Below are 12,574 nucleotides of genomic sequence, written 5' to 3'. Positions count from 1 at the left end.
TGGGAGCATGGCAGAGAAGAAGAGGTATAGGTTGGTGAAAATGTCCTGAATGTATTTTTGTTGAAACAATGACATGATTTGAAAGTTCATGGAAAGCGGAGCTTAAAGGCACTGTCTAAATAATAGGAGATAGCTTGCACTACCTGCCCTGTTCATAGTACTCCCCAAAGCAGGCTCTTATCTTTGCTAAGCAAAGAATAATTAGCAAGGAAGCCTGATGCAAAGGGCCTAGGAAGTTTATTTTTAACCACTTCTTTTTAAGGCTGCACAGCAAGTTGAACCCTTATATGGGTGTGGTCCTGGGTGGTTAGGGTGAGAGCAAGCCCATGGCACAGAGACAAAGCCAGTGAGGATATGGGTGAAGAAGTGGAGGGGGCCGCTGCTCTTGGGGTGCTCCACAGACACCTAAAAACGGACACCTCAAGCTGAAAACGTTCAACCTGGAACTTATTTTTTCTTTCCCTGCAGCCAGCCTCTCCCTATCCCAGCTTGCCACAACTCCCTTTGTGTGATTCCCACTGCCATCAACCCAGCTGCCCAAACCGAAAGTTTCGGTGACATTTGTAATTTCTCTTTGCTTGTCCACCGCAGTCCACTGGTCATAAGATCCAGTGGATTCCACCCAATACTACTCTCACTTGTTACTTCCCTCCACACTCAGAGCCACTGCTCCGCTCCGGGTCGTGTCCTCTCTTGCCTGGATCTCTCAACCAGCTCTGGGCGGGCTCCCTGCCTCCCGGGCCACTTTCCCAGTCCTAGAGCCAACCGGGGAGACTTTCCTGATGAGATCCCGGTGATGGCTTCTCAGCAACCTCCTTTCCTGGGTTTATGAGTTCTTCTTTATCTCCGCAGCTCACTGCCTCTCTCCAACTGTCCGTTCTCCCTCTAAGGAGGTCTCCCTCCGCATTTCTAGAATGCGCGCTCTCTAGTCTAGCCCCACGCCTCTCACCGCTTAGATTCCTCTCTGGCCCTTCTCACCCCCAGGTCTTCGCTTACATCTTCCTGAAGCCTCTCTGACGCCCCAAGCTGACTGTCCCCGGAGTAGCAGGAAGTCCTATCAGCTCTGAAGCCACTGACGGTCTTGTCGCCTGGTCAAGCCTGTCGCCAGGGTGCCCTGGACCGACGGGCTTCTCGCCCTTGGAGCTCCAGCCACCTCACCCAGCTCTCTTTCAGCTCCTGAAAGATTCCTGTTCCTTCTGCCCCTCACCCCTCTTCCTTTGCCACCCCGGGAGTGCCTCCCTGAGCCCCTAGGATCCCGCCATCGTTCCACAGGCTTAGGGCACGGGACACGTTTTCTCCCGGGCAGTCGGGAACTCTACGTTCGGGGGTGTCACTAGGCCGGGCCCGCCGGGTGTCCCTGGGCCCGCAGCGCCCGGCGCGCAGCAGGTGCACGGCCGGTGCAGGAGCGATTGCTTGAAGGAGCATTCTCCGGGGCGCGGGCCTGCTGGGGAGGAAGGGCCCGCGCGCCGCTCCCCAAGCCCGGGACCCCGCGGCACCCTCTGCTCCCCCGTGCGGCGCCGGAAGCGCCCAGCCCGGTCCCCTCCCCGGGGCGCCAGCCGCCTTATCTCGGCGCCTCGGGGCCGCAGGAGGAGTCCAGGCGCGCCGGGAAGGAGGCGGCAGCGGCATGGCCAGGGGACCCTGGGGCGTCGGCATTCCGCTAGGCCGCCTGCTGCTGCCGCTGCTGCTGCCTCTCAGCCTAGCCCGAGGTGCGCCCCGAGCGTGGAGCCAGGACGGTGAGTGCGGGCGGGGAGCGGGCGCGGCGCTCCCCCGCCCCTGGGCCGGGCTGGCGCGGAGCCCTGGAGTGGGGCTCAGGTCAGAGATCGGGAGGGCGGGGCTCCGCGATACTGGTGGGCTTTCCCGGCTGCCTTCCCCGCCCCCGCACAGGGGCTGCGGGGAGCTGAGTGCCCTGCGGCCGGGCCCGCGCCCCCCGGGGACCTGGCGCGAGCCGGGGCTGGGCGCGAGCGGGGGGTTGGGGCTCCCCCTGGGAGAGCCGCGCCCCGCGCGAGAGGGCGTGGAAGGGCGTTCCGCCTGCACTGTCACGCTTCCGGCCCCGCTGTGGCTTTTGCGCGACAAATTCTTGACCCTGGAGCAGTTTTCTTCCTGCCTTTTAATTTTTGACATTTGATGAAGAACCGGGTGCTAATATGGTGATAAAGAAGTGTAAGGAAGTTTATGGGAATAAAGCACTCATTAATCAGTTGATTCATTTAACAGATGAATGGTCCTTGAATAGTTTTCTTGAGAAGGATGTGAGGTCCCTGTGCTGGCCCTCATTGACCTCATAGTCGTGTCCAACTCTTTGCCACCCCATGAACTGTAGCCAGCCTGGCTACTCTGTCCATGGGATTCTCCAGGCAAGAATACTGGAATGGGTTGCCATGCCCTCCTCCAGGGGATCTTCCCAACCCAGGGATGGAATCCAGGTCTCCCTCATTGCAGGCATTTTCTTTATGTCTGAGTCACCAGGAAGCCCATTCTGGAGAAGACTCAAGCAAATAATCCATTTCCAGGCAGTTGGAGTAGTAGCTTGCCAGGCTCCTCTGGTCATGAAATTCTCCAGGGAGTGGGTTGCCAGTTCCTTCTCCAGGGGAATCCTCCCAACTCAGGGATCGAGCCCTGGTCTCCTGCATTACAGGCAGATTCTTTACTGCCTGAGCCACCAGGTAAGCCCTAGAATCCCATCAGTGCTCTGAAAAGTTGAATGGTCAGAAGAGGGAGAGACTACATTTGAATAAGGGAATCTGGTGGCACCGTGGATGAGGTGACCCTTAAATGGGGCCAAAAAAAGTAGGTAATATTCGATATGGGAAGCTGAGGAAAAGGCATCCCAGCTCATCGCAGAGGGCACAGTCAGCTCTCCACTGAGAATGAATGAGTGAATGAATGAATCCCAGATGGAGGGGACAAAGTAAGAAAGCGCGTGGAGACACAAAAGCACAGGGTCTGCATTTCCGTTTGACTGATGTGTAGAAGGTGGGTGGAAAATGGGGGCGGAACAGCAGGTTGGAGTTCACCAGAAGGCAGTGCATTGTAGTTGGCAGACTCAGGCATTTAGACTTAGATGCTTCTGGGCAGTGAGAAGCCATTGATAATCACTGCAGGTTTAGTACAGGGAGTGAGTGATATAAAAAATGGTACAAGGGAGACTCTTCGGTTGGTCCAGCGGGTAAGACTCCACGCTTCCACAACAGAGGGCATGGATTCAACCCCTGACTGGGGAACTAAGATCCCACATGCCAGGCAGTGCAGCCGAAAAAAGAGGTATAAGGAAAGCGTCTAGCTTCCCTAATGAAATGAAACAGTCATCCTGTGAAGTGAAGTGAAGTAAATGAAACAGTCATCCTGTAGTGGATGGCAAATACCATGTAAGGAGATGCTCAGAGACTCTGTGGCTCCTACTCTTGTTCCCCCCAATTCTCTTCACCTCGGGACTTTCACTATCCCCGGATGGTATTTTTCTTGGTTGGCGAATCTTCTGAAGTGCCCCACCCCTGCTTTTTTTTTAACATCAGGTGCTCTGATGGGCTTTCTAACTTCCTTCTCTAACTTGGTCTCCCACAGCAGTGTAGATAAAAGCTTGCAGATGCTTGGAGCATACTTCAGAATCTCTATGTGAAGACAGTAGCCTTGGAAACTGTCCGCTGTGTTCCCATTGACTTGCTGGGCTCAGATGTTGACCGAAGTAACTACATAAGCCCAGCCATCTGCAACTGCTTAACTGCTGTGGTGTGAATCTTGGGAAATGGAAGTCAGGGTTGAGGTTGAGCCTCCTCTCCCTATGTCAGCATTTTCCCATCCTTTACAACCGTGGAGAACCTGGTGTGATCAAGGGCAGGTTTCCTTGCGGTAGATGGTGTGGGAACTGACTGGAGGCTTACGGGCTGTTGAGGAAGTTGTTACATCTGTTCTAAAAGTCCTGACTCTTGGCCCCACAGTCATAACAGCAGGAAATGAGGACTGTGTGTAGATGATAAGGTGGAAAGGGAAGGACTTAATGACAGATGTTAAGGTTCAAGCGAACCAAAGAGGGAAGATGGAACAATACAGGTTTGGGACGGGTTGATTTGGTATATGGTTCTATAGTGCTATAGTGCTCTGTCGTGTCCTACTCTTTGCGACCCCGTGGACTGTAGCCCACCAGGTTTCTTGCCTGATTTCCCTGGAGTGGGTTGCCATTTCCTGCTCCAGGGATCTTCATGACCCAAGGATTGAACCTGCTTCTCTGCATCTCCTGCATTGGGCAGGCAGGCTCTTTACCACTAGTGCTACCTGGGAAGCCCCATATGGTTCCATTGTTGTTCAGTTGCTAAGTCATGTTTGACTGTTTGTGACCCCATGGACTGCAGCACACCAGGCTTCCATGTCCTCACTATTTCCCGGAGTTTGCTCAAACTAATGTCCGCTGAGTTCGTGATGCTATCCAACCATCTTATCCTCTGTACCCTCCTTCTCCTCCAGCCCTCAGTTTTTCCCAGCCTCAGGGTCTTTTTCAATGAGTCAGCTCTTCATATCAGGTGGCCAAAGTTTTGGAGTTTCAACTTCAGCATCAGTCCTTCCAATGAATATTCAGGGTTGATTTCCTTTAGGATTGACTGGTTGGATCTCCTTGCAGTCCAAGGGACTCTCAAAAGTCTTCTCCAATACCACAGTTTGAACGCATCAGTTCTTCGGCCCTCAGTCTTCTTTATATGGTTCTATAGGAGGACAAAAAAAGATTTAGGAAGAAAGATGCTTCGTTGTTTTGGAGATCCTGAATTTGAGGTGATGTTAGGAATTTGGAGAGATGAAATCAACAGGGAATTGAGGCTGTGGACAGTAAGTGTCTGCAGTGATGGTGACTCAGTGGTCACTTGAAGCCTTGAGGTTGATAAGACTAAGAGGACCGAGGACAGATTCTTTTTGGTTTTTGTTTTTTTCCAATTTTTTCATTATTTATTTTTAATTGAAGGATAATCACAATATTCTGTTGATTTCTTCCATACATCAACATGGATGTTCCCTTCCTCTCTAGCCTCCCTTCCACCTCCTGCCACATCCCACCCCTCTAGGTTGTCACAGAGCCCCAGTTTGAATTCCCTGAGTCATACAGCAGATTCCCACTGGCTATCTACTTTACATATGTTAGTGTATACGTTTCCACGCTACTCTCTCCATTCGTCCCACCCTCTTCTTCCTACCCATAAATGTATTGACAAGTCTGTTCTATTTTTGCATCTCTACTGCTACCATGCAAAGAACCTATTCATCAGTACCATTTTTCTAGGTTCCATCGATATGTGTTAATATACGATATTTGTTTTTCTCTTTCTGACTTACTTCACTCTGTATAATAGGCTCTAGGTTCATCCACCTAATTAGCACTGACTCAAATGCGTTCCTTTTTATGGCTGAGTAATATTCCATTGTATATATGTACCACAGCTTTTTCATCCATCTGTTGATGGATACCTAGGTTGCTTCCATGTCCTAGCTATGTAAATAGTGTTGCAATGAACAGTGGAGTACATGTGTCTTTTTCATTTATGGTTTTCTCAGGGTATATGCCCAGTAGTGGGGTTGTTGGATCATATGGTAGTTTTATTCGTAGTTTTAAAAGAAGTCTCCATACCGTCTTCCATAGTGGCTGTATCAATTTACATTCCCACCAACAGTGCAAGGGGGTTCCCTTTTCTCCACACCCTCTCCAGCATTTATTGTTGGTAGAGTTTTTTGATGATGACCCTTCTGACCAGTATGAGGTGATATGTCATTGTAGTTTTGATGTGCACTTCTCTAATAGTGAGTGATGTTGAGCTTCTTTTGATGTGTTTAGTAGCCTTTGAGGACAGATTCTTGGAAACACTAAGTTCAGATGGTACACGTGGAGGAGAAGGAGCAGCGCCCACATAAGTCAAAGGAAGATTGAACTAGAAGAGCATCGAGGAAACCAGGAGAATGGGAGCCAAGGGCGTGGAGACTGAGAACAAGTCTTTAGTTTTGGTGACTCTGTCTGTGGGAGCCAGAGCTAACTGAGCAGTGAGAGTGAGAGCCAGATGCTGCTGCTGCTGCTGCTAAGTTGCTTCAGTCGTGTCTGACTCTGTGCGATCCCATAGGGCTCAGATGAATGCAGGACCTTGACTGCAGGGTAGATACTCTTTAAAGAAGGTGGAAGCAAATAGGAGATTGTGTTCAGTTGGGCTAGCCAGGTCAGTGCAAGATATTCTTTTTTTTTTTTGGCCAGGAGAACAGTGGTAAAGCTGTCTCCAGCACATTTTATTTTTACTTTTTATTGGACTATAATTACCTTACGATGCTTTGTTAGTTTCTGCTGTACAATGAAGTGAATCAGCTGTATGTATGCATATATCCCCTCCCCCATAGACCTCCGCCCCACTCCTGTCCCTCTAGGTCATCACAGAGCATGAGCTAAGCGTCTTAAGCTTTATAGCAGCTTCTCACTAGCTATCTGTTTTGCACATGGTAGTGTATATATGTCCATCCTAATTTCCCAACTCATCCCATCTTCCCCTCCCTCCTGTGTCCACATATCTGTTCTCTACATCTGTGTCAGTATTCCTGCACTGGAAAGAGGTTCATCAGTACATCTAACACATTTTAGAATGAGATGAATTATCCAGTAGAGTGAGAAACTGAAAATGTAAAAAAAAAAATGAGACTTACTGGAGAAGGTCGAAAACAAAGGTGGTCTACAAGTGGAAACCTTCATCAGGAGAGGGGAAGGAAGGAGAAGAATGGAGACCTGCTCTTGCCTTCCCCTACAGCTGGCTACTTAGTGAGTGCTGTGCAGTTTTCAAAACCAGCCCAACTGTCCTCCTTCTTGGAGGCCCCTTGGAGTTTTCCAGTTCCCTTTGCAGGACCAGAGACGCCACACACATGCCTCTGTGCTATATTGTGTGGGACACTACACACTTAAGGAAGTATCTGTACATACACATATGTACACATACATATCTATATAATACCTTTGCCCTATACGCTTACACCATATTGCAGTGTAATTGTTTACTAGTGTGAGAGGTCCTTGTGAGTAGGGACTGTGGCTTGTATTCGGAATCTGGTATGGAAATAAATGAAGACTACTCCATGAGAATAGGCAAAGGCTGTTTATATAGAGCTTCCTCTAGCAAGAGAGTCAGCCATCATCTCTTATGTTTGTCAGAGACTCAAAGACAGGCTGGGGAGTGTCACAACTTGACAGCGGAAAAGGGAAGTCTTCAGGTGTGCCCCCGTTGGCTGGAGGATGTTGCCATGGGGAAGCTGGAGATGGCTTCCCTCTAACAGCAGGCATCCCATTGGTTAGGGTAGTGTATTTGGCTTTCTCTGATTGGCCCTAAGTTTGAGGCATGGGCAAATATTAGGGAAACTGGCCAATACTGATTAAATCCTGATGACTTGGCTGTTACAGAGGTGGTTTGACTTACTAGACCAGTGGTTGCAGGTTGTAGGTCAGAGTTCTGTTTTTATGTATGATCTAGCCATTGTCCATTTGTATTTTCAGTCTCTCACTGGTAACATTGCTAAATTATATTTAACTGTCATCCAAGATGCTCCACACAGCCTTTGACTGTGTGGATCACAACAAACTGTGGAAAATTCTCAAAGAGATGGGAATACCAGACCACCTCACTTGCCTCATGAGAAACCTGTATGCAGGTCAAGAAGCAACAGTTAGAACAAGATATGGAACAACACACTGGTTCCAAATCGGGAAAGGAGTACGTCGAGGCTGTATATTGTCACCCTGCTTATTTAACTGCTATGCAGAGTACACCATGCGAAATGCCAGGCTGGACAAACCACATGCTGGAATCAAGATTGCAGGGAGAAATATCAATAACCTCAGATATGCAAATGATACCACCTTTATGGCAGAAAGCGAAGAGGAACTAAAGAGCCTCTTGATGAAGGTGAAAGAGGAGAGTGAAAAAGCTGGCTGAAAACTTAAATTCAAAAAGCTAAGATCATGGCATCCGGTCCCATCACTTCATGGCAAATAGATGGGGAAACAATGGAAACAGTGAGAGACTTTATTTTCTCGGGCTCCAACATCACTGCAGATGGTGACCACACCCATGAAATTAAAGGATGCTTGCTCCTTGGAAGAAAAGCTATGACCAGCCTAGACAGCATATTAAAAATTAGAGACATTACTTTGCCAACAAAAGTCCATCTAGTCAAAGCTATGGTTTTTCCAGTAGTCATGTATGGATGTGAGAGTTGGACCATATAGAAGGCTGAGTGCCGAAGAATTGATGCTTTTGAACTGTGGTGTTGGAGAAGACTCTTGAGAGTCCCTTGGACTGCAAGGAGATCAAACCAGCCAATTCTAAAGGAGATCAACCCTGAATATTCACTGGAAGGACTGATGCTGAAGCTAAAGCTTCAGTACTTTGGCCACCTGATGCAAAGAGCCAATTAATTAGAAAAGATGCTGATCCTGGGAAATATTGAAAACAGGAGGAGAAGGGAATGACAGAGGACGAGATGGTTGGATGGCATCGCCGATTCGATAGACATGAGTTTGAGCAAGCTCCAAGAGACGGTGAAAAACAGAGAAGCCTGGCGTGCTGCAGTCCGTGGGGTTGCAAAGAGTCGGACATGACTGAGCGACTGAACAACAAAAACAACAACAAAGATGCTTCAGGGAGGAGAGAGTGGAGGAGCGGAAGTCAGGCAGCCTGAGTGGGAGGAAGGTGTGAGATGGTAGTAGACAGAGCAGGAGGGTGTTGGTGGGTGGGTGAGGTGCCAAGCCCTAGCGGAGCAGAGAGGTTAGTAATGGGTGAGGAGGGCTGGAACCAGTCAGTCCTGTTTCTTAACCTTTCCCTGCTATTGCTCCGAGTCTGGGAGTGGCTGAGGAACCTGTTGGCTCAGGCCCTTTGGGGTTGGGGAAAGCCAGGGGTTGGGCAGAGGCCTTGAGAGGCTTGGGGAGTGATGGTGGAGGGGGTCGGGGAAGTTGTTATGGTATGAAGGGCGCTGACTTCCCAAATCTGCATCCCATAGGCTTAGTTTTCACTCTGTCATCGTGAATCACAGCCGCACATACTCTGTTCAGAGTGAGAAGAGGAGGAAACAGGGGGAAATGGAAGGAGTGCCTTGTTTTGGAGTGACTTATAGTCACTCAAAGTAACAGAGCAGGATTAGAGCTGACGAGGCCGATTCCCACCGTGGCCTGTCTTCCTTCTCCAGGAACTTGGCTCTTAGGGCCTATTCTCAGCTTCTGGTCAAATCCTAAAATGGGCTCTTAGGTCTCTGCAGCCCAAGGTAGCAAGTGGCCTGTTGGCCTTAGGTCTGCAAAGGGGACGGGGCGGGGGGTGAGGTGGGGGTGGGGTTGAATATGGATTACAGAAAAAAAAAAAAGGTATGCAGCTTGCTGGAGAATGTGAGGCAGCCTGTTTGTGGGTGACACTCAGGACATGAACCTTAGGGTGTGGCTGCTTTGCTCAGAGTTCTGAAGCACTGATGTTGGGACACTTGGCATGGGTTGGTTCCTGGTCTGGAGGCCAGGTGTGGCGGTCCTGCTGCAAGTTGGTCTCGATTAAAGAGGAAGGTGGACAGAAGAAGGCAAAAGGGCCAGCGCAGCTGTGGGCTGATAGTCATTTAATGCAAGGAAAGGTTGTAGGTTCTTGACTGGGAATGGCAGCCTTGCACTGAGGGGAGAGGGAGTGGCCCATGGTTCCCACTGCCCTGCGAGGACTATACTGCTAGAAAGAGTAGAGTGTGCTCTGTCTTGGTGGATTTTTAATGCAGAGGCTATTTTGTTTGTTTGTTTTTGTTTTCCTGTCAGGCATGTTGGAGAGGAGAGACTACAAGATCTCTCACGTTCCTTCTGTCTCCGGAATTTGATGCAGTCTCTTAGGAGCTGTGCGATTTTCTGTGGTACTGTGGAAGACTCGGGAATGCTTTCTCTTCCTGAGCGTCGGCCCCCCTTTGCTTTCTTCCTCAGGTCATCTGATCTGTTTCCACATGTCTCCATGAGTGTGAGAGACAGGATCTCAGGCAGGGGGTGCAGTGGGCTGGTCTGGTGAGCGGCTGGGGAGTAGATCACGATTTGAATCCAAGCACTCCATTTGTGCTTTTAAAACTTCCTTCTTCCCTTGACAGTGGACAAAATCTGCTTTGTCACAGTCCATCTGCTGTTGTTTCAAGGGTGCATGTAAGTTGTTGCTTGAATTTTGAAATACGAGCTGGCAGCCTCCACTCCATCCCGAGGTCTAGGTGTCCGTGTGCAGTGACATGGAGAGGAGGGAGGGGTAAGCAGAGCTGAAAGGGTGAGGAAGCTGAACTTACAACTTCTGAGTCAGATGTTACTCAGAAGGCTGAGAGGATGTGGGAGGTGGACAGGGAGTGAACAAGGAGGTACTATGGTTCCCAGAATATCAACCCCCTGAATAGGCAGGCATCTGTCTACACGATATTCCTTTGGGTTTTTGTATCAGTGCAGCTCTCCATGACTCTTTATTAGTATAATTGGGAGCTGGCTAGCTGTCAGTACCTTCATTTATTCATTAATGAAGAGCTGTTGAGTGGATGTTACAATAATGCCTGACATATTCTAATTGCTTTATGCGAATGAACTCATTTACTCTTCAACCCACAAAACAGCCTGTAGGTTTATTTTCATCCTCGGATTACAGATTTACAGGAAACTGAGGCACAGGATTGTCAAGGATTCCTCAGCTAGCTAGTGGCCAAGCTAGGACTGTAGCCCAAGTGATCTGTCTTAACCCTGCTCTGAACCAGGGTGTCTCAGACCAGGCACTGCCTCATGCATGACTTGTTTCTAACAACAATAACAATATCTATGGAAAGAGATATAAATATTCATGGAAATTAGCTCTTTGTCTAGTGCTTGAAAGCTCCTGAAGCACTGATATTTCTCATTTAGTCCTCGAAACGTGATCTCCATCTGAAAGATTAAAACCAGATCTCTGACAGTTTCCTTGCCTACGATCCCATAATCAGGGAGCAAGAGAGAAAACCCCAATTGAGATTGAGACACTGGTGCTCTCATTGTTGGATGTAGTTTTAGCTGACTTAGTCACTGCCGAGTAGAGAAGGGAAGTGAGTCTCGGGTGGCAGCCCTCAGCTGAGAGATACAGTAATAGTAACAGAGAGTACCTGTCGGGTGTATCCTCTTAGACTTTTGGAGTTTGCATTCTCCTGTTGCTCTGCCAGTAATTCTAGGCATCTCTAGGCCAAGGGGAAGGTGGCGGGGGGGTGTCCCTCACCTCTGTAGTAGTCACCTCGGTTACTGCGTTGCAGCCACCTCTCTGCTGTCCTAAGCAGAATCTGCTGAAGACAGAAGTCACATCATCCTTCATGTGGCTGTGGAGCTGCGCCTTGACACAGTTCCTCTCGCCACCCCTGTCCCCAGGTAACAGCAAAGGCACAGTGACCTGGGCCCTGGCCTGGAGGATTCTGTTGGGTTATTCTCTCTGTCATGTTGGTCCCACAGCTGAGCTGCGCCTCAGTCCAGACTTGGTGAAAGATGTCTTTGGTATTGCCTTTTCTTTCCCCAGGGTCCTTGATAGATTGAGACTTCTTCTGGTGGCTCAGTTGGTAAAGAATCCGCCTGCAGTGTGGGAGACCTGGGTTTGATTACTGGGTTGGGAAGATCCCCTGGAGAAGGGAAAGGCTACCTACTCCAGTATTCTGGCCTGGAGAAGTCCATGGACTGTGCAGCCTATGGGGTTGCAGAGTCAGACACAACTGAGCAACTTTCACTTTCATTTCTGGGAGCTTCTTAGAAATGCAGATTCTCAGGCTCTGCCCACACCCAAACCCAACACTTCAGATTCTGTTTTAACAAGTTCTCCAAATAGGGTGACCAATTATCTTGGTTTGCACCCAACTGAGGGGTTTCCTGGGACAGGGGACTTTTAGTATTAAAACTGGGTTGAATTGGTTACTTTGTCTCCGGTGATTCTGGGTGTTTGTGTGACTGCAAATGTTTATTATTGTTTTAAGTTGCTAAGTTTTGGAGTAATTCATTAGGTAACAGTAAAAAACGGACTGAACAACTAACACTTTTTTTTCAAGAAGGAATAAATATGTGATTAATGTCTGCAAAATTTAACATTGTTAAATTTTAAAATCACTTTGTAAACTAATTGTGTACATTTATGCTCTTCTCCAGTGGTTCTTTTTTAAGATGAATTAATTGTCCGTTGTTCTGTGTCTCTGCTGCTGCGCGCAGGCTCTCTCTCCTTGCAGTGAGCAGGCGCTATTCTGTTGCACTGCTCTGGCTTCTCATCGTGGTGGCTTCTCTTGTTGCGGAGCCCGTAGGCTCTTGGGCTTCCGTAGTTGCCGCCCGTGATCTCGGTAGTCGTGGCTTTCAGGCTCTAGAGCTCGGGCTCAGTTGTTGTGGCACAGAGGCTTAGTGCTCTCCAGCATGTGGAATCTTCCGGGACCAGGGCTGGAACCGGTGTCCCCTGCGTTGGTAGGCAGAGTCTCAACCACTGGACCACAGGAGAAGCCCTCTAGTGATTCTTAACTGAGCTAGGAGCTGTTGATCAGTGGATACTATTGTGTGGTCGGAAGCAGCCCCAAACCCACCCCAGCCGCTGCCCTTCCT

At 49.1% G+C, this 12,574-nt stretch overlaps 1 protein-coding gene across 2 annotated transcripts in view; it reads left to right on the top strand.

The window, feature by feature from the left end:
• Positions 1-652: 652 nt before the first annotated feature.
• SUSD1 (sushi domain containing 1) overlaps positions 653-12,574 on the top strand; it is a 137,333-nt gene continuing 125,411 nt past the window's right edge. Inside the window, exon 1 of one of the 2 annotated variants that reach the window (XR_011568199.1) lies at positions 653-1,733. Coding sequence is in view for 1 of the 2 variants with exons in the window: in XM_070795279.1 (XP_070651380.1) it covers positions 1,625-1,733 (109 nt within the window). In the remaining variant the exon portion in view is untranslated. The remainder of the gene's footprint in view (positions 1,734-12,574) is intronic. The other variant, XM_070795279.1, reaches the window with a different exon arrangement.

The sequence above is a fragment of the Bos indicus genome, chromosome 8 (genome assembly GCF_029378745.1).
Source record: "Bos indicus isolate NIAB-ARS_2022 breed Sahiwal x Tharparkar chromosome 8, NIAB-ARS_B.indTharparkar_mat_pri_1.0, whole genome shotgun sequence".
In the NCBI taxonomy this organism is placed as follows: Eukaryota; Metazoa; Chordata; class Mammalia; order Artiodactyla; family Bovidae; genus Bos; species Bos indicus.
Note: the sequence above shows the minus strand (reverse complement) of the source record. Positions and strands in the feature narration are given on the sequence as shown.